At 37.8% G+C, this 27,845-nt stretch overlaps 1 protein-coding gene across 8 annotated transcripts in view; it reads left to right on the plus strand.

The window, feature by feature from the left end:
• The first annotated feature begins 231 nt into the window (after positions 1–231).
• The window catches only part of LOC131158282 (uncharacterized), a 50,844-nt gene continuing 23,230 nt past the window's right edge, over positions 232–27,845 (plus strand). For 2 of the 8 annotated variants that reach the window (XM_058113032.1, XM_058113036.1), the window contains exons 1-3: positions 232–606; positions 814–1,266; positions 8,046–8,106. In XM_058113032.1, the coding sequence (XP_057969015.1) occupies positions 886–1,266; positions 8,046–8,106 (442 nt within the window). In that variant the 5' untranslated portion in view covers positions 232–606; positions 814–885. Of the gene's footprint in view, positions 607–705; positions 1,267–8,045; positions 8,107–27,845 lie in introns of all 8 variants that reach the window. The other 6 variants (XM_058113035.1, XM_058113038.1, XM_058113039.1 and 3 more) reach the window with 5 other exon arrangements.

Genomic DNA, 27,845 nt, shown 5'->3' on the forward strand with positions numbered 1-27,845 from the left:
ACTTATGGTTTGTGACAATATGCTTAGACCATACATACAAAATTAGTATATCTATAGCATGTAAACTATGCTTGTACTTTCAAGTAGGAAATTATTTTATTTTATAGATATGTCGTATTTAATAAATGTATTTTTACTAAAATGAGTGAAAGCAAAAGATATTCAATAAAAATAATATTTTAAAGTAAATAATAGAGTTAATATTTGCATTTAAATTAGCATGGGCACGTCCGCACGTGCACCACCAGTAGTACTGAAAAATTCTCAAATCAGGTTCGGAACTCGAAAACCGAAGAAGCCCTAGACCGGATAAAGCTTCTGCTCCGGCCTTCATATTTCGTGCACGCCGGCGACGCCGCAGTGCCGCACGGGGGAGGGTGAGGCTTCATCTTCAAGAGTTAGACTTCTGTGTAATCCTTCACCGGACTCCACGCCGATTTGAGGGCTTCAGTGCTTCACCTTTAGACTTCAACCTTCACATTCGCGCGCGCGCAGTGCCACACTGCCGCACGGCTTGAGTGGGGGTGGCTTCAGTGCTTCACCTTCAAATTACAGTGCACATTGCACGAGACTTCAGTTCGCTGCATCATTTATACCGGCGAAGAGGTGTGTCCGCCGGGGTTTAAATCTCAACTCACATATTTTAAATTTGTGATTTTCTTTTGAAAATTAATGATTTTTTCTTTGTGGTTTGATTTTTAACAGTAATAATGCCAATTTAATGATTACAACACTGATGTTTGAAGAATTCCTCCGTCTTTCTATTTGCTCTGCTACTTCATCTTTATCTTTCTGTCCTCTTTCCCTCTCTAGTTTACGAAAAGCCCTAGCGTGACCTGTAGCTGCAGCTGCTGACCAGATTTGAGGGACTAAGCCCTAGGCTCCATGGCGTCTAAGAAAAAAGAATCAGAAGGTATCGCCTTACTCTCCATGTACAACGATGAAGACGACGAAATGGAGGATCTGGATGAAGCAGACGCAGAAGAGGAAGAATATAAAACCGCATGCCATAGAGAGGATGATTCCAATAACAAGGACTCGATGGCTACTACTGATTCTGCTCAAGAGAACACGCCACCGCTTGCTATTGATGATTCAACTCCAAAATCCAATAAATTTGGACCTTTGAGTCCGTCACATTCTCAGCCTCCTCAATCATCGCCTCTGCCACAGCCACCTACTTTGGAGTTACAGAAGCACAGAAAAGGGAAGGTTACAATTGTTGATTATGGGCACGATGAGGTTGCAATGTCTCCTGAGGCTGAGGTATTTGTATAGCTTATCTTTTGTTTGTTTGGATTGATAATTTCTGGTTCGTTGAAGAGAAAGCTGAGGAAAAATATAAAAGAACATTTAAATCTTATGCTTTCGCGTTGGTTTGGTTTTTTATTAAAAGACTCACCCCCACTTGTACAAAGAGTTGCATTTAACTTTGGTCGGTGGGGGCTTGGGCTTTCACGGGGTTCTAAATAGTGAGAGTGTTAGAAAAATACATGTAGATTATCTGTATATTCTAATTGCAATAAATCCAAGAAGACAACATATTTAAATAAAAAAATTACAATAAAATGATGTATGCTGGTTTGTGAGTCATGGGATAAGTGCTGTTGTGAAGATGGTATTGCTTCCCTACATGCAGGTGATATTGGCAAGCACCGTCTATAAAACCCAGTTTGCTCACAGCAATCTCATTCCATCGGCACGTTGGAGCAGATAACTCTTAAATAACATCTATTGGAATAGGTACTTTGAGAGTGAGATAAATTTGTAAAATTATTAGGGATAGTTTGGAGAACTTCCAATAGTCCCTCACAAGTTCCAAAACTTCAAAATATCAACAACAACAACAAATCAAGCCTTAAGTTCCATGAATCCTTTTTCACCAATTTACACAATTGTAAGCAATTTCCTCTGACAATTTGAGGGCTATTAAATCCTTACTAACTTATTCCAAATTATTTTAGGTCTAGCCTTACCCCTTTTATTGCCAACTAGCTCATTCCTCCTCATTGGTGCACCATTTGGCCAAGGTTATGTACAATCTGAGTTGTCTCTCTCTTATCTTATCTTCTATAGGTGCCATGCCTAACAAACAGTGAATATTTTTATCCCTAAATTTATCTTTAGTGTTGTACCACTCGTCTACCTAAGCATTCCCATTTCGACACACTTTTTGGATATGTTGTTTCTTAGTTGTCCAACATTTTGATCCATATATCGTAATGATCTTGTTGTTGTCTATGGGGAGGGTCTTGAGAAGGTGGGAGAGTTTTGTTGTACACAAGTAATGGATTAATTGGAGAGGGTTTAGACAGGAGAGCCAAGCAATTTCCAAGAAGCTCAAGCATAGATTGTGGAAGGTGAAGGTATTCTAATGGCTGAAGGGATTCCTTGAACTAGTGGGAATCTAAAGTAGAGAAAGAGAGAGAGAGAAAGAGCATGATCATTCTAGTGTCAAAGAAGGTTCCTTGTGAAGAATAATCAAGGGGTATTTATATAGGAGAGACAAGATTTTGCAAGCTGCCATCTTCCAATAATAGATTGACACGTCACGTCTCAATCAATGAAAAAGATATATTATTTGAGTGATCTGACAATGAAACATGGTTTAGATGAGAAGAAAGAAAAGAAGTGCGAGTCACGAATGATGTGTAGACGCTTGAGCAACTTGAGAAAAGCTAAGGGGTAGAAACCCACTCAGCGAACCCTAACTTGAGCCCTACCAAGTCAAAACTCTCTTGAACATCTCAAGACCGAAATTGGTAGAGATCCCATCACGTGTCTCTATTACCAATTTTAGCATGTGCTGTTGATATTGACCTTCTGCAAGAATGAAAACATGATATAATTGACTCTTAATTTAATTAATATGTATGTGCAAGTTTAACATTGATCAATTCAACAATCTAGGGCAAAGTGGTAATTTTATGCATATACACTTTCTTATAAAATTTCCTTTTAATTTAAGGATATTCTACAATCACACAACACACCCTAAGCATTTCTCCATTTTACTCAAAGTGTCTTAACTCTATCCATTGCATCTTCCTCAATTTCTCCTTCATAATAAATCCAAGGTATTGAAATCTACTAGGACTATTAATTTATTCACTATGAATTTTAATATTTTCTCCAAGATTCCTCCCACCATGACTAAAATTACACTTAATATCTTCAGTCTTATTTCTACTTATCCTAAAACCTCTAGCCTCTAAAGATTCTCTCCATAATTCTAACTTAAATTCTACTCCACGCCTAGTTTCATCAAATAAGATAATATATTTGCAAAAAACATGCACCAAACCTCATTTTGGATATTCCTATTAAGTTCATCCATCACTAATGCAAAGTAATAAGGGCTCAAAGCAGATCCTTGATGTACTCCTATTGTGATTGGGAATTCCCAGGCTTTCCACCAATTGTCCTAATGCCAGTCATTATTGTACATATCCTTTGTGAAATCAATATACCTACTAAAAAAAAAAGGGCTGTACCCAGTGCACAAGGCTCCCACTTTGAGAGGGGTCTGGGAGAGGTGGATGTCGGCAAGTTGTACCCCCATTTTTGGAGAGGCTGCTCCCAAGTCTTGAACCCGAGACAACCTGTACCGAGGCGGAGGCACTTGCCATCGCACCAAGGCACGACCTCTACATCAATATACCTACTGCATATGCATTTTTCCCCCTAATCCACCATAGAACTTTCTAGATATCCTATCATAGGCTTCTTCTAAATCAATAAAAACCATTTGCAAGTCCCACTTCTTTTCTCCAAAATTTTCCATTGATCTTCTCAAAAGATGTATAGCTTCTATAGTCAATCTGCGCATAAAACCAAATTGATTTTCTAAAAGCCTCATTTCTAAGTTAGTTTTGTTCAATTACTTTTCCCACAGTTTCCTTGTATTATTCATAAGTTTAATTCCATGATAATTATTATAATTTTGAATATTTCCTTTATTTTTGTATGTAGGTTCACAAAACTAGTAAAATCACTAGATAAAAAGATATATTAGAAAATAATATTAGACAATAAACACTGTGAAATGGGCATAGTTGTGTTTAACTTGAACTTAGCTTAGTGTTAATCATTTCCATTTCAAGGAACCATAATGGACTTGAGCCTTGAATTGGGTTCCTTGACCAAATTTCAACTAATTGCACTCACAGTACCAGCCATAGGACTTGTTAGTAGGTTAGGCTATTGAAGGCCATGCGCTTGATCTTGATTCCCATGGTAATCTAGGGAAAAAGCCCAATACCCACCGTGACGGCCTCATGGCCACTATCACTATGTCTTTCAAGGGTACATATGACATTAGCTCGAAAGAATTCTTGCCTTGAGTCATTCAACATAAACCCTTATTGTCACTCTATAAGCACATTTATCATAGAAAAGGGGAGGAGACACTCATAAATAATGTGCTTTTGTTACGAACCTCTCTCTTACAAGTTGTACCTCCTTCATGAGGTCTCCAATCATAGAGGTTGGATTTCTCTTGTCAGTGGTACCCTATGGGTTAACCCCATTTCCCTAAAATAATCAATCACATGCCCTTTTTGGGCTATTGCAGCCAATAGCCTAATCTACTAGGAACTGCTGATAGATTATAAAAATGCATCAATTTGAGTGTTCAAAATTCAACCCTCACAATTTCAAGAATTATATAACATAGGCTTCATAAAATATGATATAATGCTCCATATTTGTAAAATTTTCTCTTAAGAAAACTCCCACATTTCCAATATTACATGAGATGAATATCATAGTACATAATTATGCACAAAACATTTTATTCACAAAGGATATTTTCTATATATGTGTGTGTGTGTATATATAGGCGTATGCAGCTTATAATTAACTTGCTGGTAAACACAATATTTTTGTATGTCACAAGTCATATGTGGGAGGTGAAGTCGCAGTTTAAATATCCTTTTGAATAACATCATGGGATTTAATGTCGTGTCTACCATGCCATATGCTGTCATAAAATATTTAGCCTTTATAAAATTTTACATGGAGGTAAGGAAATTGAATTAGTGAGCAGAGCAAATAGCAAGTCTTAATATATATATATATATATATATATATATCTACTAATATAATAATTTTTTAATTTTATGTATTGTCACACTATATGCAAGAGATTGGGTATCTCCCTGCAAGGTCCAAACATAGAAGATTGTATACAAGAACTGAGATGGCAAAATATTTTACAAATTGAAGCATTGAAACAATTACAAATCAAAATCTCAATATTTATATTTATTATCACTATAAATTAATCAAGTCTATAAATATTTTTTGGGATATTAGATGCTAAGTTATATGGCTAATAAATAAAGTAAATTAAAATATTTTAACCTTGCAAAGAGTAAATTAGTTCAACCAGTGTTTTAAAAGGCGTTCGTAAGGCGCGCCTTGAGGCGTTTTGAGCATAAAATTCCCTAAGGTGTAACTGGAAAGGCGTAAAGCCTAAAATGCATACGCCTCAGGAAGAAAAATGCGCATTTCACGCCTCAATTGGGAAGGCGTACATGTTTTTGGAGGACCTGATAAATAAGGAAAAAAAAGAACAATTGCAGCCTGGAGCGTCGAAATCCCCTCGATGAAGCTTCTTTCCTCCCTCCCTCGACGAAGCTTCCGTAGCTCTCCCATGATTCCTCCATCTCGTTCTCCCTCTATGACGAGTGGACGAAGCTTCCATAGCTTTCCTCTAGTTCCTTCTCCCTCTCAGACGATTTCTCCAAGCTTCTTGTCTCTCTTCGACAAGTCATGGAGCCCTTCCAAACTTTGATCTACCTCTGACGAGTCCTTCGAACCTCTCATCTCTTTGCAGCGTCCCTATACAACCTCTCTGCTTCGAGATTTCATCTCAGTCTGAGGTCTTTGCTCAAGTATTCAACTCTCACTCCCTCCACTCTCCAGTGTTGGTCGTAGCAAACTCCCACGAGGCTCTTTGCCACTGCATTTTGTGATGCTTTAATTTGGCTTTTTCTCTTCTTTTTGTAAAGTTATGGCTCATGCTTATTTTTAACATGCATTGTTTGAGTTTGTTAGTTAAATTGGCCTATATGATACTTAAGAATTTTTTTTTTATTTTTTTCTTCATTATTCTAAAATTTTTCTCATTTTAATACTATATGTAAATTTATTTTATTTATTAATTATTTTAAAAAATACAGTCCCAAAATGCTTACGCCTCAATGCCTTGAGGCTTACACCTCGCCTCCGGGAGGGTAAAACACCTTGACTTACACCTTTGCCTTTTAAAACATTGAGTTCAACCAAATCAAAACTCTGATTTGGGGGAAGAACTAAGAAGGACAAGGAATATAATTACTCAAAACGAGATCGACCATATCTGTCCACCAGTGCTGGAGTCATTCTATTCTAACCAGATTCATCAATCCTAATGAAATTGTGCAGTGCCAGTAAAGAATGCCATTTCAAAAGATGGTGCAGATCATCATCACACCAAACTTCTTTTATGAGAGGTTAATGGAGGATCATTTTGAATACATTGCCTTCTCTTTTGTCAGAGATGTCATTTGTGAGCCCATTTCTGTCTTTTCTTTCTGTTCCCATTGATTCTGGCAATGCCTCTCGCAATTCCCATGAAAATTCAAATTGAACACCCATGGCTATCACCATAATTTTTATCTGTTCACATCTTCTATCAATTTTAAAGCCCACTACTGCAAATAAAATAGTCACCTTCTCCATAACCATTTTCACCATAGTGATCGTTTTTGAAAATTTGCCTTTGTCATTGTTATGGATCATTGTTGTTGGAACAACAAACAGAAAAATTCTGCTGCAAGGAGAAATTAAATATCATATCCAAGCATATTCAGAAGTGTGAAAGTAAGCAATATGGGTTATGAACTTATGATGCTTGAAAGATAACAACCAACTCTCTTGGAAAGGAGAGAACCCTGATAAATTCTACTGTTCTCAATTAGTGGGCGCTGGTCAGTTTGCAGCGTAGTGCATAAATTAAGAAATTAATTTACATGCATAAGAGATACTTGAAATATTTTTACTGTGGGATAGATCCTTATGGAGTTTTTGATAGATATAATAATCAAAGGACCAATGAAACAGAAGATAAAGATGCTAGAATATTTGGATGTTAGATTAGGATGAAAAACCATTACAGTGGAAGAAGCCAATTTCTGAAGTAATCAAAGCTAAAATCAATCAAATAAAATAAAACCAAAGATAATAGATTAGTCCACATATACCATCTTTAGATTGTTGGAAAAGTATATGTAGATTAATCTGTGTATTCTAATGCAATAAAATCACAGGATAACTGCTGTCCTAAAGATGGTGTTGCTTCCCTGTGTGGGTAATACGGGCAAACACCATCTCCCATATAAAACCCAGGAATACTCACAGCAATCTCATTCCATTGGCTTATCAACAAAGAGATGGGTGAACAGTCCATATCCGATGCCCAAATTTTAAAAATAAACATATAAAATCAATAATATGGATGAAGAAGAGAGGAGAGAGAAAGAGGAGATGATGTTTTTATTGCACATGTTCGTATGTGTTTAAGGCATAAATACTATCTCATTATATAGAGTTTGAGGCCCTCTTTCATGAAAGGAAACATCTCTTAGATGATATCCATTATGAATAGGTATCTCTTTATGGAAGGAGATAAATATTAAATATACAGGAAGGAATAGGTACATTTGGAGAGTAAGATAAAATTGAAAAATTAAAATAGGGGCAGTTTTGAGAGGTTTTGGAACTTATCTAAAATTTTCAACATGGTGATACACTTAGATACTAGGCTTTCTGAATTCATTTTTTTTTGGGTAAGAAAATTTAGCATTTTAATATTATTATTGATAAATAGAAGTCCATTATTATTGCTGATCTAGGAATTCTTGAATTTAAATGGAGATGGTTTTAGGAATGTGCACTTGTACTTATCTTTGTGGTTGATTGGTTTTGAGCTTAAGAGTTTGTTTGGTACTCAATATTTGTTTTATCAAATTGATTATTTATTTTGCACTGTTCAATTGCAGGAGGGGGAAATAGTGACCACTAGCTGGGGCATGTCTGATCCAGAGCTCCAGACTATTAATGGTATGTCACTTATACGTGGCCATTGTATTAGTATTTGTACTCTACATTAATGTTAAGTCTTGTGTGATTGTGTGAAACTATAAGGTCACATGCAATGTACATGAGAAGACAATAAGATCAAATTGTTATAATGGGTTATATTATACAAACTCAACGCAGTCATGGAAATGATTGTGTATACATTGTGATCATGTCTACACTGTCCACAGTGGGTACTGAAAAAAATGCTGAAAAATGAATTTGCCTTTCATGACTTTTTAGGCATCATTTAGAATATTTATTTTTTATTTTTATAGAATTGTTTAAATCTGCAGCTTCAAATTGTGTTTCATTTTTGTGAGAGTGAGATTGCTGTTACTAATCCAAATTCAAAACAGAGGAAGAGATGGCAGAACAGTGCCATAGGAATATGCAGCATATATGCATGGTTTTGCCTCATTTGTTATGCCTTTGGCACAGAGAATCAGTATTTGTGTGAAAATCCAGACTTTGAGTTAGGGTGAGACCATGAGAGGGAGGGAGGATCCTGTTACAAATTTTCCTATGCCAATGATGCTGAGAATGGAAGACAATAAGATAGAGTCAGAAGAAAACCAAGAGCAATTTTGAAGAAATATGAGAGCAGTTGGAAAGGGTGACTAAACATTTTAGAATGTATGACCTCTTTGGTTTTAAAGCTTTGCAGGCCATTGGTATTGTTGTGGTTTATTTATTGATTTATTTATTATAGGAAGATTTTATTAGCACGAGGAAAGATACAATGGGAAACATAAAAGCCTTATGTTAAAGAGAGTTGGGGTCATCACACAACCTAGCTTTTTCTTCAAATCTAACATTGGAAATAACTTGGTAATGTTAGGAGAAGCATTATCATGAAATATAGAATTCTTGGTTCTCCTAATATGGGAGATTGAAGTTGATCAAAAGGGCTTCTAGGCCAAGGAGGAGTATAGACTTGTATGACCAAGGAAAGATATCCAAGTGAATTTTGTCATGGTTGCAAGTTAGCTTTGTGTCATGAGCCAAGCTAAGCTTGTTCAAGGCATTATGCGTGTGCTTGTGACTGCTAGTCTTGTTCATAGGCCAAGCTTGTCCAAGGCATTATGGGATGGATAACCCTAATATAAATCGTGTTGTTGGTTTTATTCTTTGAGTAGGATAATGCATTGGTTTAAAATGGGAGTATAACTCCTCTGTCATTTTATTGCTTTCTAGTGCCAGAGCTAGAATAGCATAGAAAGCTCCTTAGGGGAGGGTGAATGTTCATTAATCATTGTAAAACTCACTAGCTTTTGTAAACATGTTTAGCATGCTTGCTTCCTTGCTAAACATGCATTGCCTAAGTAGGTTTGAATAATGAATTGTGTTGCTTTACATTTTGCTGCGTGATTCTCGTTCACTTTCATGATTGCTTAGTCATTTTCTTACTTTGCATTTGATGGTTGTGATTCTTGTGAATGTGTTCTTGTGATGAAACTGAGGTGTACTTTTGGTTGACAAATTATGTAAGAGTGTTGTAGCTAGTGCTGCATTGTCCTTCACACAGCGTGAAGAGTTTGGCCCGTGACACCTCTGAATGTTGAGGGGAGAGGGCAGCTTTGAGGTACACGTCTCTAAGGAAAGGGGAAAAGAAGAAGAGATGGCTCCTTGTTTCATTGGTTGAGCTATAGAGATGGCAGTTGCTTGAGGAGATACTTTCCCACTTGAGGAGCCTCTCAAGAGTAGGCAAACAATTCAAAATGGTGAGGCTGGTGGAAGCATGCTCGGGAATGTGGTTTTTGAACCAAAGCATGATTGGGTGTACTTTTTGTCTCTGGTCTTTTCAAGTCTTCAAGATGTTTTAGACACAAATGCTTGTTTTTCCCTTCATTGTTCATTTCATTTTGGTTTCGGATGTGCCCACAAATATGGAGGTAGGACTTTTAAAAGGGGTTGATGTGGGGAGGGGAAATCATGGAAATGAGGATTTCTCAATTGCTTTTATACGATCTTGTATTGTGTTGCTGATTTTGGTTGGATTTTAAAACTTGGGTGCGTCCTCATATGCTTCAAAGTGGTTTTGGGTTTGAAAGTACATTTGCACAAACGTGAAATGATTCCTTTTGGGTAGGGGTGCAAGGGAACTCGTTGGCAAACATTTTGGGATGTAAATTAGGTATCCTTCCCTTGATGTATTAGGGGCTGTGCCTTGGAGTGGAGTTCAGAGAGGTATTTCGGGTGGTGTTTTTAAAACGTTTGAAAAGAAGTTGGCTAGGTGGGAAAGGAATTATATATATATATTTTCTTATATATGTATATATATATATATTTTTCTTCTTCCTTCTTTAGGGGGAGGGGAGTGGGGTAGGGTAATATGTTCTTATTAGGAATACATAACCGAACCTGCCAATCTACTTCATTTCTCTCTTCACACTACCTAATTCAGTTGTGAAGAGATAAGAAGATGTACAAAAGGGGGCTTTATTGGGCAATGTGGGAGAATAGTTCAAATACAGGTTAGTAGCATGGTAGATGGTGAAACAATGACTAAATCTAGGAGGTTTGGGTTTGAAGTCCTCACTCTTTGGGAAGTGGATTTGTTGTTTTATTATTGAGAAGGAACATATTTGAAGAAACGTTGTTGGTGCTAAGCATGGTAATGTGCAGGTCACTAAGGAGTCTAGGGATGAATTTGGAGTTTCAAAGTGCATTTGAAACTTTTTGGAAGATTTCCAACAGCATGTGGAGTATATGCTAGGTGTCACGGGCCGAATATTTCACACCTTTGTGAATGGATCGTGCGGCATTAGCTAAAGCCCTCTTATTTAACTAACCAGTCTAGTGTTTACTGCAATTCACCAACAAAACACTTTCATTGTCATTCAAGCAGATATAAGTGGAAGCAATAAGCAACTTGTGAAAGCAATGACACTTAAGCAGTAAACATTGAAGCAACATAATTCATTATCAACACCTCCGTTAACAATGTGTGTCTAGTGAGGGAGGCAAGTAGGCTAAACACGTTGACAATAGCTAGCGAGTTTCACAAGTTGACGAACACTCACCCTCCCCTAAAGAGCTTTATATGCTATTCTCATTCTGGCACTAGGAAACATCAATATAACTGAGGAATCATACTCCCCCTTTTAGCCCAGGGAAACATTATCTCTGAAAAATAGCCCTACACTAGTATTTATATGATGGAAGCCCATCCTAAACGCACGAGACAAGCGGTCATAAACAAGCATAATGCCTTGAACAAGCTTGGCTCATGACGCTTCTCCACTTATGCAGTTAACGTCCTCGTAGACTTTGACGCTAGGTACACTTCAACTTTGTTCACGAATGGTTGTATATCTTCTGCAGAAACCCAATTGATTTCTTCGTTGCCAAGGCCTTTCTACTTGACTAAGAAGCCCTGCTGCTTCTTCCTTGAGGATGTGAACTCTCTGTCTGCAAGGATATCTTCAACTTCTTGTCTGTCGGGTTGCATTGTCTTCATTTATGCTCTGGTTAACTAACTTTTGCTTGGATCTTTGATGTCGGTGTTGAATGACTTGAGGTAGCTAACGTGAAACTCATGATTCACTTTCATCCAAGCCGGAGGGTCAATTCTGTAAGAAGCCTTCTCGACTTTGGCCAAGATGGGGACTGGTCCTTCATATTTACGAAGTAGGCCTATCTGATCCCCATAGTGACCTGATCTATTTAGGATTGAGCTTAATGAGCACCAAGTCTCCTACGTTGGAGTGTTATGGTCTTCTCCCCTGATATGCCCACTTCTTCATCTGCGTAGAAGCTTTCTCGAAGTAGGGTCGGGCAATCTTTGCATTTTGTCTTCATTCTTTGGTGAAGATGTATGCCCTTGGAATCTTTCCTTTATTCGGCTCGTCCATTGTGTGAGGTAACAATGGCTGCTGGCCTGTAACAAGCTTAAAAGGACTCTTGTTGGTTGTTGAGCTCTTTTGGGCATTAAAACAAAACTGAGCCACATCAAGTAGTTGCACCCAATTCTTCTGGTTGGCATTGATGAAATGGCGCAAGTACTCTTCTAGTAGCCCGTTGAATCTCTCCGTTTGTCCTTCTTTCTGTGGATGGTAGTTCGAACAGATGTCAAGTTGTGAACCAAGGATTCTGAAAAGTTTTGTCCAGAAGTTGCCGGTGAATCTTTAGTCTTGGTCACTAGTAATATCTTGGGGAACACTCGAATACTTCATAATATTCTTAAAGAATAGTTGTGCCGTCTCCTTTACTGAACAGTACTTTGGTGCGGGTATAAACGTATCGTACTCTAAGAACTTGTCTATAACCTCAAATATGGACCCTACATCTCCCACTTTGGGCAAGTTGGTGATGAAGTCCAGTGAGACACTTTCCCACGGTCTGGATGATATTGGTAGGGGCTCCAGCAGCCCTGCAATCTTCTTTCACTCCACCTTGTCTTGTTGGTAGGTGAGACAAGTCCGGGTATAATCATCCACATCATCACGCATGTGCTTCCAATAATACCTCTGCTTTAGTAATGCCAAAGTGCGCTGCCATCTGGGATGTCCAGCCCACATGGTATCATGACACTCTTTCACTAGTGTCTTCCTCATATCTCCAACTCGTGGCATAAAGAGTCGTCTACCATGGGTCATCGACAATCTGTCATCCATCTAGAACTAACATGCTTTCCCTTCTTCAGTCAACTTCATGAGGTTTTGTGCAACTGGATCTTTGGCTAAATTCTCTTTGATGCACTCTCGCATCGTCATGGTAACGATACTCACTGTCAAGTGTGTTACCATCTGCAAGGCCACCAGCTTGGCCTTCCTACTCAGTGCATCAACAACTTGGTTCAGGCGCCCATCCTTGTGCTCCAATGAAAAATCAAATTTCTTCAAGAATTCTTGCCACCGGCCTTGTTTGGGTGTTAACTTCGGCTGTGTGAAGAAGTGGCTAACACCTGAGTTATGTATCACTGCTACCATCTACTTCTCTTGAGCTGTGTACTTCCGTTTGGCTTCACTAAGCTTACGGCTCTCGTACGCAACAAGATGTCCCTTTTGTAATTGGACTCCTCCAAGGGTGTAGTCCGATGCATCTGTTAGTACCTCGAAGGGTTTCATGATGTCCGGAAGTGCAGGTATTGGATCCCTCATTATGGCATCATTCAAGTCATCAAAGGCTCCCTGACACTTCTCTGTCCAGTTCCACTCGTGACCCTTTTTCACTAGTTCTGTCAAAGGAGAAGTTCTCCTTGAGTACCCCTTTACGAACTTCCTGTAATAGTTGGCAAGACCAAGAAAGGAACACAGTTTCTTCACTGTCATTGGGATCTTCCATTCTTGAATCGCTCTCACCTTCTCCATATCCATCCTGATATGACCTTACTCAATCACATGGCCAAGGAATTTGATGCTCTGCAGAGCGAAAGAGCACTTCTCACCCTTCACATACAGACTATTCTCCTTCAACCTGTCAAACACCTTCCGTAGATGCTCTTTATGTTCCTTTAGAGTGGAACTGTAGACAGCAATATCATTTAGGTACATCACGACAAACTTGTCAAGGTACTCACGAAATACTTGCTTCATCAAGGTACAAAATGTCGTAGGTGCATTCGTCAACTCGAATGGCATTACCAAGAAGTCATATGCTTCATACCGCGTCACACAAGTTGTCTTCAGCTCATCCCCATAAGCAATTCTCACCTGATAGTAGTTGAACCTCAAGTCGAGTTTAGTGAAGTACTTGGCATGATTTAGCTGATCAAATAGATCGGCAATCAACGAAATAGGATACTTGTTGCGCACTCTGTCACCTTGTCAAGTGCGCGGTAGTCTACACACATCCGTGTGCTCCTATCATGTTTCCTCTGAAACAACACAAATGCTTCAAACGGTGTTTTGGAAGGGCAAATATATCCCGCATCCAACAAATCATCCAATTGTCATCTCAACTTTGCTAGCTTTGGAGGCGCCATCTGATATGGCCCATTAGCAGGTGATTTCACTTCTGGCAAGTCGTGGAGGCAAGTTGTGAGGCGGCTTGTTCGGCATCACCTCCTTGTACTCATCCAACACGACTTGGATGGTCGTAGGCACCAACTCTTGGCCTACTTCTCCTCTACCACCACCTTGGCTAGTTATGTCTGCTCACCCCTTCTCAATCCCTTCTTGAGTTGCATGGTTGAAAGGAACTTATCATCGTCTCCTTTCTTTGCAACCGGTTGCACCATGTAAGGGTGATCTCCTATCAGACACAGGGAACCGGCAAAAGGCATCGACACTGCCTTAGTCTCCCATAGGAATTTCATTTCCAAAATGATTTGGAAGTCATCCAACAACACCGCTGTGAAATTCGCATGATCTGCCCACTGCCTATGCTTCACAGTCACTTGCTTGGCTACTCCTAGAGTAGCCTGGGCTACCTAATTCACTGTTTTCATGTGTCCTGAATCCTTCTCCAAGGATAAGTTGAGTTGCCCTACTTCTGCCTGTGAAACAAAATTATGGATAGCCCTGGTATCCACCATCGCATGGGTACTCTTCCCATTGATCCTCAAGTCCACAAACATCAATCCTTTTGCTTATGTAACTTTTGGTGCTTTCGCTTGCTTTTCCAATGCATTCACTAGTTGCATTGCACCCATCCTTGGGGTATCCTCCTCTTCCTTATCTCTTTCCAATGCCCGTTCCGTGGTGGAAGCTTGTAAGGCATTAAGTGATGCCTTATGAGGGCACTCAACAACTATACAGGGCCTTGACATAAGTAGCATGAAATTTTACCCTTTCTAGTGGGTGTGTTGAACTCTCGAGACAATGAAGCTTCTTTTGAAGTTGATGCCTTATAGTCGGCTCCCCCACTCTTGGGTTTGCCCTTATTGAAAGACTTTTCGCTGTTTCCACCTACGCCTCTCTTTGGACGAAGCGGTATTATCACTAGTGTGGCAGTCAAGTGTTTTGTGGTAGCTTGTGCGATAGACAAGTCTTGAACTCTTTGCTTATGAAGTTCTGTTCTTGCCCACGATTTCAACTCCTCAAGAAAATAGAACAAATTGTCCTATTCTGACATGTCCTTGATATTCAACATCGAAGCATAAAATTGTTTCACATATTCCTTGATTGACCCAGTATGCTTGAGGTCTCTCAGCTTCTTCCTAGCATTGTACCTTGTACTCAACATTTTCAGGAAAGAATTGGGCCTTGAGCTCTCTCTTCAGGTCTACCCAACAATCCACTACACAACTTCCATTCTCAATTTCACTGTACTTAGTACGCCACCACAATTTGGCGTCACCAACCAAGTACATAGTCATAGTATCCAATTTCACCTATTTTAAGTCCGTCCTCAAAGCGCGGAAGTACTGCTCCATATCAAACAAGAAGTTCCCCAACTCCTTGACATCACGGGCACCCCCATACGTCCTGGGTTCTGGTACCTTGGTCTTGCTAAACCCCCGAGTGTGAGAGTTTCCCATAGCAAGAACCATCACATTCAACTTTGCAGTTAGATCAGCTATCTGAGCTGGCAAGGTCTCCATAGTGTGGTGAAAGTCCTCTGACATTTTCACCATCGAACTTTGTTGGTGCTTTTGTGATCCCTCCAATTCATCAACACGTTCTGTCAGTCAGGCTATCTTTATGGCCACGTTGTTGGCTGTCGTCTCAGCCTATGCTTCTATCACATTAATTCTTTAGGCATTTGTCGGCATGGTCATTATCAAAGCTTTACAATCCCACAATGAAGGCAACTGAATTCACATAGTAACTGACCAAACTTTGATACTAGGTGTTACGGGCTGAATATTTCACACCTTTGTGAATGGACTGAGCGGTGCTAGCTAAAGTCCTCTTGTTTAACTAGCCAGCCTAGCGTTTACTGCAATTCACCAACAAAGCACTTTCATTGTCATTCAAGTAGATATAAGCGGAAGCAATAAGCAACTTATGGAAGCAATGATACTTAAGCAGTAAACATTGAAGCAACGCAATTCATTATTAACACTTCGGTTAACAATGTGTGTCTAGAGAGGAAGGCAAGTAGGCTAAACATGTTGACAATAGCTAGTGAGTTTTACAAGTTGATGAACACTCACCCTCTCCTAAAGAGCCTTCTATGCTATTCTTACTATGGCACTAGGAAATATCAATATGACTGAGAAGTCATACTCCCCTTTTCAGCCTAGGGAAAAACAATCGCTGAAAAATAACCCTACGTTAGTATGTACATGATGGAAACCCATCCTAAATGCATGAGACAAGCGGTCACAAGCAAGCATAATACCTTGAAAAAGCTTGGCTCGTGATGCTAGGCAATGTGAGGTGATGTTTTTTTAGCATGATAAATGGTGTGGTAAAGTTCCTTTGAAATTTAGATAAAGACTTGGAAGTGGAATATTTTTGAATCTAATTTCTTGTCAAGAATTTGATTGATTTATGCATGGAAAATGATGCCATATGAAGGCTGTAAAAATGGGAATATTTCAATGTGGATTCACACTATAGGGAGATTGCAAAAGAAGACGGGAATGATGGATATGTTAACTTCCCTTGGAGGCAATTTGGGAACATGGTAGCCTTACTGAGTTTTGCCTTTTTTTTTTTTTTCCCTTTTGATTGGGAAGCAGCTTGGGAGAAAATATTTTTCAGTAAATTTCAAAAAGAAGGGGAAGAGGTTTGATGAACAGGTGTTTTCTATGGTTTGATGAACAGATGTTTTCTGTGCCAAGGCAAGGCTGAAACTGTTTATCATCTTATCCTCCACTGTTAATGGTCTAGGGAGTTGTGGGATGCGACTCAGTGCTGGTTCTTTCATGGGCAACTGTTGGTTTAAATTTTAGGGAGCTGTGGGTTTAAGACTTAACTTCGTCTGTGATGCACTTAATGTCCTAATTTTTTCACACACAGCTGGGCTCAAGCTCGGGTAAAGGAGGAGGGTTGCGTTAGGTAGTTGACAGCCAGCGTAAAATTTGTCAGATTACTATGATATGAATCCTTACTGAACATTTGCTAGGGCATCCCCTACGAGCGACGCATTGCACTTGAAACACCCGGGTGTAGCGAAATGTGCTCGAGGGTGGGTTAGGTCGTCACTTCGAAGCGACGCGCCGTGTCGGCGCCCGGGTACGATGTCAAATATGCGAGGGTTCCTGCATCATTCTGGACGTGGGTAGGTCAAGAAGTTAGTTTAGGAAACTAGGATTAGATTAGCAACTTGGAATATAGGGACAATTACGGGTAAAAGTATGGAAATTGTGGATACAATGATTAGAAGAAGAATTAATATAATTTGCCTTCAAGAAACTAAGTGGGTGGGTGAGAAAGCTAGAGAAATCGATAAATCAGGATTTAAACTTTGGTACATTGGAAAAGAAAAACATAAGAATGGAGTAGGCATTATTATAGACAAAAACTTAAAAGATAGTGTTGTGGATGTAACTAGAGTAAGAAATAGAATTATAAAAATCAAGATGGTATTAGGACAAGAGATAATAAATATTATTAGTGCTTATGCTCCTCAAGTTGGCTTAGCAGAAAATCTTAAGACACAATTTTGGGTAGATATGGATAGAATTATACAAGGCATACCAGGGATTGAGAAAATATTTATAGGAGGAGATTTGAATGGACATGTTGGAAGAGATAATAAAAATTATGAGAGGATACATAGAGGATATGGATATGGAGACAAAAATGAGTTTGGGGAGATGATCTTAGACTTTGCTATGTCATATGATTTTAGTATAATGAATACTTGCTTTAAGAAGAGAGAAGACCACTTCATAAACTTTAAAAGTGGACAAAATAGAAGTCAAATAGATTTTTTTTTTAAACTAGGAGGGTAGATCGTTTATTATGCAAGGATTGTAAAGTTATTCTAGGTGAAAGCCTGACCACACAGCATAGAGTCTTAGTGTTAGATATATGTATTAAAAAATGGAAGAAAAATGATAAAATAAACTAGTGTAAGAAAACTAGACGGTGGAACCTAAAAGGAGAAAATATAATAAAAGTTAAAGGTAAAATGATCAAAGATGGGGATTGGACCATAGAGGATGAGATAGATACAAATACTCTTTGTAATAGATTAGCTAGCTCTATTAAAAAGATAACAAAAGAGATTTTAGGTGAATCAAGGGGAAGATTCTCGAATAGCAAAGAGAGTTGGTGGTGGGATAAAGATGTACAAAAAATCATAAAGACAAAAAGAATTTGGTATAAAACGTGGCAAAAATGTAGAAACAGAGATAACTTTGAAAAATATAAGGAGGGAAGAAAAGATGCAAAAAAGGCCGTTAGTGAAGCTAAATATAGATCATTTAATAGTTTGTATGATAGATTAGGTACAAAAGAAGGGGAAAGAGATATATTTAAACTTGCTAAAGCTAGAGAAAGGAAGAGCAAGGACTTAGGAAATGTAAAATTTATAAAAAGTGAGGATGATATTGTCTTGGTTAAGGATGAAGATATTAAAGAAAGATGGCGAAGTTATTTTAGTAAGTTGTTTAACGAAAACCAAATAGAAGACTTAAACTTAGAATTGTCAAATGAGGAAAAGACTAAAATTTGCAAAATTAGAGTTAACGAAGTTAAGTTTGCACTAAAAAAGATATAAAAATGGGAAAGTTATGGGACCAGGTAACATCCCAATTGAAGTTTGGAAATGCTTGGGTGATAACGGAATTATATGGTTAACTAATTTATTTAATACAATTGTAAAAGCTAAGAAAATGCCAGATGAATGGAGGAAAAGCACTTTAATACCTATATACAAAAATAAAGGAGATATTCAAAATTGTAATAACTATCGTGGAATTAAACTTATGAGTCATACGATGAAACTATGGAAAGGGTGGTTGAACAAAGATTAAGGTTAAAAATGAAAATCTTAGAAAATCAATTTGGTTTTATGCCTAGGAGATCTACCATAGAAGCTATTTATCTTTTAAGAAGATTAATGGAAAAGTTTAGGGAAAAGAAGAGGGAGTTGCATATGATATTTATTGATCTCGAGAAAGCATATGTTTGGATACCTAGGGAAAAAAAATTGGTCTATGTTGTAGGTATATCGATGTTATTAAGGATATGTACGATGGAGTAATAACTAGTGTAAGGACTATAGATGGAGAAACTAGAGAATTTCCAATTACCATAAGTGTACATCAAGGATCTGCTTTGAGTCCTTATCTTTTTGCTTTAGTGATGGATCAATTGACTAAGAGTATTCAAAAGGAGGTTTCATGGTGTATGTTGTTTGCAAATGATATTGTATTCATTGACGAAATTAAGGACGGAGTAGAGGCTGGGTTAGAATTATGGAGAAAAACTTTGGAATCTAGAGGCTTTAGGATAAGTAGAAATAAAACAGAATATATGAAATACAATTTTAGTAATGATAGAAGGAATATTGGAGACAAAGTTAAACTTGATGATGGAAAAATAAATAACACTTGTAGATTTCGATGCCTTGGATCTATTATGCAAGTTGAAGGAGAAATTGAAAATGATGTAATGCATAGAGTTAAAGCAGGTTGGGTAAAATGGAGAAGTGCTTCAAGTGTGCTATGTGATTGTAGAATACCCTTAAAATTGAAAGGGAAGTTTTATAGGATAGTTATAAGACTAGCAATGCTATATGGACCAGAATGTTAGGTGACGAAGAAACATAATATCCAAAAAGTAAAAGTTGCTGAGATGAGAATGTTTAGATGAATGTGAGGTATAACATTGAAAGATAAATTAAGGAATGGACATATTCGTGGTGGTAAGTTAGGTGTAGCTCCTATAGAAGATAAAATAAGGGAGGGACGACTCAGATGGTATGAACACTTGCAACGTAGGCCACATAGTGCACTTGTGAGGAAGAGTGACTTAGTTACTGTGAGGGGCAGTAGAAAGGGTAGGGGTAGACCTAAAATAACTTGGGAGGAGATCGTGAGTAAGGATTTAATATCCTTGAATATATCAAAAGAAATGGTCCATGATTATATAAATTGGCGGAAAATGATTCATATAGCCGACCCCACTTAATGGGACTGAGGCTTGGTTTTGTTGTTGTTGTTGTTGTTTGTGGGCTTAAGACTTGCATAGACAGAAATAAAAATTGTTATCTTCATGCCTTTTGTACTGTTCTCTGGGTTGTGTGGAGGGAAAGAAACATGAGCTTTTAAGGGAGGGAATTGTCCCTTTTGGAATTGGGACTAGGATAGGTATCTAAAGACTTTTTTGGCATTCTAGCTGTGGTGATGTGCATTTGCAGTTCATGTTATATTTATTTAGGGGCTGTTTGGTATCATTGTCAAAATTAGAGAAATGAAAACCAGAAACAAAAACAAAAAGCCAGAATTAGAAACTAAAAACTAGAAACGAGCAACTTGTTTGGTTAACATTTATAAAACTAATTCAAATTAAAAAAACTTAATTAAAAAAAATGCTCATTTTCATCTTTAAATCAAAATATGATTAAAATAATAAAATTACAAATAATACACATTAGAAAATTATTATAATAAAAATAAAATTTATTATAATTATTTTATTTAATTTCTCTACTTTCAAAATTTACTTTATAATAAAAATTTTATTGGACATGACAATTAAAAAATAGTACAAGTATTTTGTGATTGACTTTATTATTATTTTTTGAAATTTATCTATTTTCTTTTAATTATATTTAAATTCAAATGATCATTTAATTTTGATTTTAATTTAATAAAATGAATAATTTATTCAACAAAATTTTTTTTGGATATTAAAATTTCTAGCAACAAGTTGCCAAAACAACTGAAAACCACAGAATTTGGTTTTGAATTTTTTGGCAAATAGCTGAAAACTGGCAACAGAAACAAATGCATTTGTATAATTTATTTTTTCACTATGGAGAAACAAAAACAGAAAATAGAAAACAACAACGATACCAAATAGGCCCTTATTTTTTGACTTGTAAACAAATCTTGTGTTTGCATTGGCACCCCCTAGGCGCCTTTAAAATGAATCTTTTTGCTTCTTTAGCTGGGATTTGACTAATTAATTGTAAAGAAGGAGCTTGAGGGAGTGCTTATGAAGCCTAACTCCAAGCTGTTCATGGTTTATAGCCTTACTAGTTCTTATAGCACTAAATTCTCTAATCATTACTTCCTAGAATTCATCGCTCATTTATTGAGTATATGAACTGTACATTCATCATCTATTTGTAAAAGTTGTCAGTTTATGCAAGACAACCTCCTTAGACAATCTTCTGCACACTGCAGGCTGAGCTTGTTCTTTCCAGGTCCAAATTTGTCTATTTGATGTTGTCACTATTAAACTCTTTTAACTTTTTGGCCTTGGCTTTGTCTCCCTTCTCTTTTTGGTTCTCTTTCTCACTCTCTCATGTGACTCCAAGAATGCATTTTGCTTTGTACGAATTGAAGTAAGAAAATATGGATATATTGGCAGTTTCTACTTTCTTTTTCTAAATGAACACATTTGCAGTAAGTTAGGCGTAGCTTTTGTAGAAGATAAGAAAAGGGAGGGACGACTCAAATGGTTTGGGCACTTGCAACGTAGGCCACATAGCGTGTCCGTGAGGAAGAGAGAGTGAGTTGTTGTGAGGGGTAGTAGAAGGGGTAGGGGTAGACCTAGAATTACTAGGAATGAGATAGTGAGTAAGGATTTAATATGCCTAAATTTGTTGAAAGAAATTGTCCATGATCACATAAATTGGTGGGAAATGATTCTTATAGCTGACTCCACCTGGTGGGACTTAAGACTTGGCTTTGTTGTTGTTGTTGTTGTTATGATTCCCAAATTAGTTAGGATTTGAGGGGATATTTTGCAGTCCTAATAGGAGTTAGTTTCTTTACCCTATATATATATGTGACCCCTATGGGGCTTTTGGGATGGAAGTAGGGAATAAAACAATAACATAATTCTTAGCCTTTGGGTAATGATAATACCTTGGGGTTTTATCATGGAGAAATTGGGAAAATTTAAAGAATGGAAAATAGTTAGAGAAATAGGATTGATCACTTCGAGGGGATCTGCCTCTATATTAGCAAAGGCTATGAATTATGTTATTATTTTATTGCTTGCTTCCATGTCAAAAGCCCCATAGCAGTCACATATATATAGGGTAGAGAAAGTGACTCCTATTGGGACTATAAAATATCTCCTCGAATCCTAACTGATTTGGGAATCCTAACAAACGTTAAATAATCCTGACATCAAATAGAACTCTAATTGATTTTGGACTCATATCAATTAGAAATCCCAATTGATATGGGAATCCTGACTAACAAATATTAAATAATCCTAATATTAAATGGAATCCTAATTGATTTGGGAATCATATTAATTAGAAATCCCAATTGATTTGGGAATCCTAAAATTCACACCTCCTCCAAATCATCCTTGTCCTCAAGGTTGAGTAGCAATAAACTTCAAGAATCTCTCCACTTTGTAGCTGCTTGCAATATGGCTAGCATCTCTTTGTTATTCATGCCAATGTGGGATGGAGAAAATGCTTTACTGGTAAAAGCAGTGGGGCGTCTATCGTGCTTTAAAACTGCACCAATGTCAATTCTGGATGCATCCGACTCAAAGATGAACACCTCTTTGTAATCTAGCGAGGCAAGAAATGGTGTGCTTGAGCTTGACAAAGGCTTGTTCAGCTTCCTTACTCCTTTTGAATGCATTCTTTTTCAATAGAGTAGTTAGTGGAGCACTAATCGTTCCATAATCCTTGACAAACTTGCGGTAGTAACTAGTCAACCACAAAAATCCCTGCTACATTTTTATTGTTTGTAGAATAGGCCAGTTTGTCATCACTTGTATTTTAGAAGGGTCAATTGAAACACCTTCTTGAAAAACAATATACCCAAGGTATTCCACATGCGGTCGAGCAAAACTATATATAGATTTCTTGACAAACAGATGATATGCTCACGAAGAGTGGCGAGTACAATTCGCAAATGACCTAAATGATTTGGCAATAAAGAATTTTGATGATCATGCACTTGCTGAGGTGGCAATCCTTGTGGCTCCTCAAATAGGTCAGAAAATTCTGAAATAAGAGATTCTAGCCCTTCATCTTGCTCAGATTGATGTTGTAACTATTTTGATGTTGGAAGTTGTACCAAGCAGCCATGTCGCTCCTTTTTAAGGAGCATCTCTATACAATGGCTTGAAATTGTAGTGACATTACAAAACTGTTTGCGTTTAAGAGTCACTCGTTGGCCATTCATGGTGAACTTCATAATTAGTTTAGAGAAATTCCAAGCTATATCACCCGATGTTCTTAATTTTTCAATACCCAAAACCACTTCATAGTTTTCTAGTGGCAGTAAAAAGAAATCAACATACAACCCATGATTTTGCATAGTAAGTTTGACCTTTGGACACTTGCTTTGACATGTTGAGATCCTTCCATGTACAACCCTCACATCAAACTTTTCACATTGCTCCATAGGATAGGCTAGTCGTTTAGCAATTTTAGTGTCCGTGAAATTATAAGTGCATAGTAACAAGTTGGCGTTTTAACAAGCCACTAATTTTCATGGTTCGAGGATTGGCATAACCAGCTAAAGCATGGATTGAAGAAGTGATAGATTCATCATTATCATCAGATTTCATTCCTTCCTAATTTGAATAAGGGGGGTCATCCTCAACTTCTTTTGGCCCCTCCAATGGTTCAATCATCAAGAACCGTTTTTTTTTGGAACAGTGCCCGTTATGCCACTTTTCATCACAATGCCAGCACAAATGTTTTGTCATTCGCTCTTTAAGTTCCTCTTGAGTCAATCGTTTGGAGGGAGAATTGTGGTGAGCAAGTGGTGTCATAGTGCTGCTAATATTCTGCTTGCTAATGGTCTTATTGGAGTAATGTCGTTCTTCTCCCAACTTCTCTTCTTTTAATCATGCAAATGAAATTGCAGCTGTCATAGTCCGTGGCCGATGCACTTTAATGTTGGGTAAGAGACCTTTTCAATAAAAGTACTGACAAGTTAGCTCTCATTCCTGAAGGGACTTGCGGAATGGCCCTAAGATCCGGCTGTAGTGTATACGGATAACCAAAAAAAAAAAAAAGAAATCTGGTCATGCAAACCCTAATTCCGTGATTAGGATTAAACTTGTGAGATCTATCTGGTTTGATCCCGAATTTGCAAGTATGAAAACGAGCTCTTGAAGACGAACAAGAATCTTTTACTGTATTCCTTGAACACGCCTTTCTCCTGAGAGAGTGGGCTCATAAGTGGCTGCTAGAGTTTTCTTCTCTTACAAAAACGTCTACCTCTGTGAGAGTTCGCTCGTCTTACCCTGGCTGCTGAATGGAGCACGTGTATATAGGTTACAGCAGGGACTTCTGGGCAAATATGACTAGGGCTTCCCACGTAATTAATAATTCCTAATCTGACCCGAATTCATCCTTAATTACGTTAATTATAATGCATACTACTAAAGAATTATAATTGCACTCCTTGTCATATTCGAAATTAAATTTCGAGCTCCTATTATTAAATGCTTATTTATCTCCCCATGTAAAGATTACAGGTACCCGTCTATTAAATTAAATTACCGACAATTTAATTAATTGACATATTAATTCCCCGAGACCTTCCACTTAACTTATTTGATGTGTTGGATTCAAAATCCACCTGCAGGATTTGACACAATCAAAACTTATAAGCTTCCTCAAGGGGGTATCATCAATCCTGATATCGGGATGTGAATTCGATCAATAATTAATGTTCACCATACACATAACGTCATCACCCAACTCACTGAGTTTATTGACCCATAAAGAATCTCACTCTTCTATTAATCAAAGTAATAAACACTATATGCATGTGTCCAATAAACATATCAGTATTAAGAGCATAAGCACTCATAATAACCATGAGGCATTAATTTTTTTATATAGTCAGTATAAAAGCAATTACCCCAAGACGGTCCTGTTCAATATACACAAAGTGTACTAGCACAAGGAGTTGGAATTATACCATTCCCAATAGTCAAGACATACCTATTAAAACCTTGTGCTACAGCCCTACCAATGATGTGTCCAATTTCATTTAAGACTGTGAACAATAAACTTATATTTTATAAGAACTGATGATCTAATCTTTTGTGTATAAGCCGTACTATACACACTAGATCACCTATTATATAGAATAAAAGACACAGATGCATAATCATTAAATAAATAATGTCAACCAAACATTGCTCACAAAGATTTTCATTAAAATGGAATAACTGAAGTTATTATTAAATACTAAAACCGATTACATAAAGTATGTCTTTTAGTATAAATCCCTAACAATCTCCCACTTAGACTCAAAGCCATGCTGCCATACATTTCACTCCCATTCCCTTTACATGACTATCAAAAGTACCAGCTTGTAAGCTCTTTGTAAACGGGTCTGCCAGGTTACTTGCCGATGCAATCTTGATCACCATTACATCACCTCTCTGCACGATATCTCATATCAAGTGATACTTACGCTGTGTTTTGCCCTCTTATGGGTCCTAGGTTCCTTTGAGTTAGCAACCACCCCACTATTATCACAGTAAAGTGCAATAGGCGATTTTACCGAAGGCACCACTCTTAGATCCAATAGAAAGTTCTTGAGCCAAACAACCTCCTTGGCTGCCTCAGAGGCTACCACATATTCGGCCTCCATAGTGGAATCAACAATACATGATTGCTTGATACTCCTCCAACTAATAGCTCCACCTCCTAGGGTAAACACATTTCCCAAGGTTGATTTTCTGGAATCCTTATCTAATTGAAAATCCGAGTCTGTGTACCCAATGGGTACTAGACTATCTGCCTGATAAACTAACATATAATTCCTAGTCCTTTTTGTTTTACCGCAGTCCAATGTTCCTACCCTGGGTTAGATTGATATCTGCTGATCATGCCTACGACAAAACAGATGTCAGGTCTAGTGTAAAGCATAGCATACATGAGGCTTCCTACTGCTGAGGCATAAGAAACTGCTTTCATGTTTTCTACCTCAATCGGTGTTTTAGGACATTGATCCTTCCATGTCTGAAAGGGAGCAACCCTTTCTTGGAATCCTGCGTGCTAAAACGGGCAAGAATCATATTGACATAAATAGCTTGTGATAAGCCCAACATCCTTTGCTTGCGATCTCGCAAAAGCTTGATCCCAAGGATGTGACTCGCTTCTCTCAAGTCTTTCATGTAGAATTGTCTGGATAACCATACCTTAACCGAAGATAATACCCCCACATTGTTTTCGATGAGCAAGATATCATCCACATATAGCACTAAGAATACCACCACGTTTCCATCATGCTTTTTGTGTACACATGACTCATCAGGGTATTGATTAAAACCATGTGATTTAATGGCTTGATCAAAACGGATGTTCCAAGACCTAGATGCCTGCTTAAGTCCATAAATGGACTTCTTAAGCTTGCACAACATGTGCTATTGGCCTACTGCTGCAAAACCATTTGGTTGCACCATATAGATATACTCATCAAGACTTCCATTAAGGAAAGCTGTCTTGACATCCATTTGCCAAATTTCATAATCAAAATGAGCTGCAATGGATAAGAGAATCAGATAGACTTTAGCATGGCTACCAGCGAGAGAGTTTTCTCATAGTCGATTCTTTCTTTTTGAGTAAACCCTTTTGCAATGAGCCTAGCTTTGAAGGTTTTCACCCTCTTGTCTCCTCCTCTCTTCTTCTTCTAGATCCACTTGCATCTGATGGGTTTTATCCCTTCGGGTGGCTCTACAAGATTCCAGACTTGATTAGAGTACATGAACTCCATCTCTGATTTCATAGCCTTCTACCAGAGTTTTGCATCTTTATCTTAAAGTGCTTCATAGTAGTTGCAGGGTTCGGTGTCCAGTTCATCAGGGATCCTGTCATAAGACTCTCCGAAGAACAAATACCGATCAGGCTGGTGTACAACCCTCCCACTACGACGAGGCATATTTTGTTGTGTTGATCTTGATCCTTGTGCACCATCATTCTGCCCTGGTTGTACAACCGGCGTATTGATGGTAGCTGCACGTGATGGGTCAAACTTAGCTCGAGTTACAACATTCCTCCCACTACAACGAGGCAATGGAATGTCAATAACTCTGTCTTGTGGTGGTTCTTCTTACATTATTGGTATAACTGGTATATCTCATCTCAACACTTTTAGAACAATCCTACTTTTGGGTTTGTGGTTCATTACATAGTCTTCTTTCAAGAATCAAGCATTGGTGCTAACAATGACCTTTTGATCCTTACGACAATAAAATAAACCCCCTTTCGTTCCTTTAGGGTAGTCAACAAATAAACAGACATCTGTCCTTGATTCCAACTTATTTGTTTTCCCTTTTAGCACGTATGTTGGATTACCCCATATCCGAACATGCTGCAGCCTAGGTTTGTGCCCAGTCCACAATTCTGTGGGTGTAGTAGGTATTGATTTAGATGTGGCCAAGTTCAGAATATAGGCTGCTGTTTCTAGTGCATGCCGTCAAAACGAATTAGGCAAATTTGAATAACTCATCATAGATCTGACCATGTCCATAAGAGTCATATTCCTTCTTTTTGCTACACTATTCTGTTGTGGCATATTTGGTGTAGACAACTGGGATTCAATTCCCTCCTCTGATAAGTAATCCACAAATTCTCCTAAGAGGTACTTGCCACCACAATTAGATCGTAGTGTCTTGATACATTTACCCTGACGCTTCTCCGTTTCTGCCTTAAATACCTTGAATTTCTCAAAGCATTTAGACTTACGACGCATCAAATAAATA

The sequence above is a fragment of the Malania oleifera genome, chromosome 6 (assembly GCF_029873635.1).
Source record: "Malania oleifera isolate guangnan ecotype guangnan chromosome 6, ASM2987363v1, whole genome shotgun sequence".
Taxonomy (NCBI): domain Eukaryota; kingdom Viridiplantae; phylum Streptophyta; class Magnoliopsida; order Santalales; family Ximeniaceae; genus Malania; species Malania oleifera.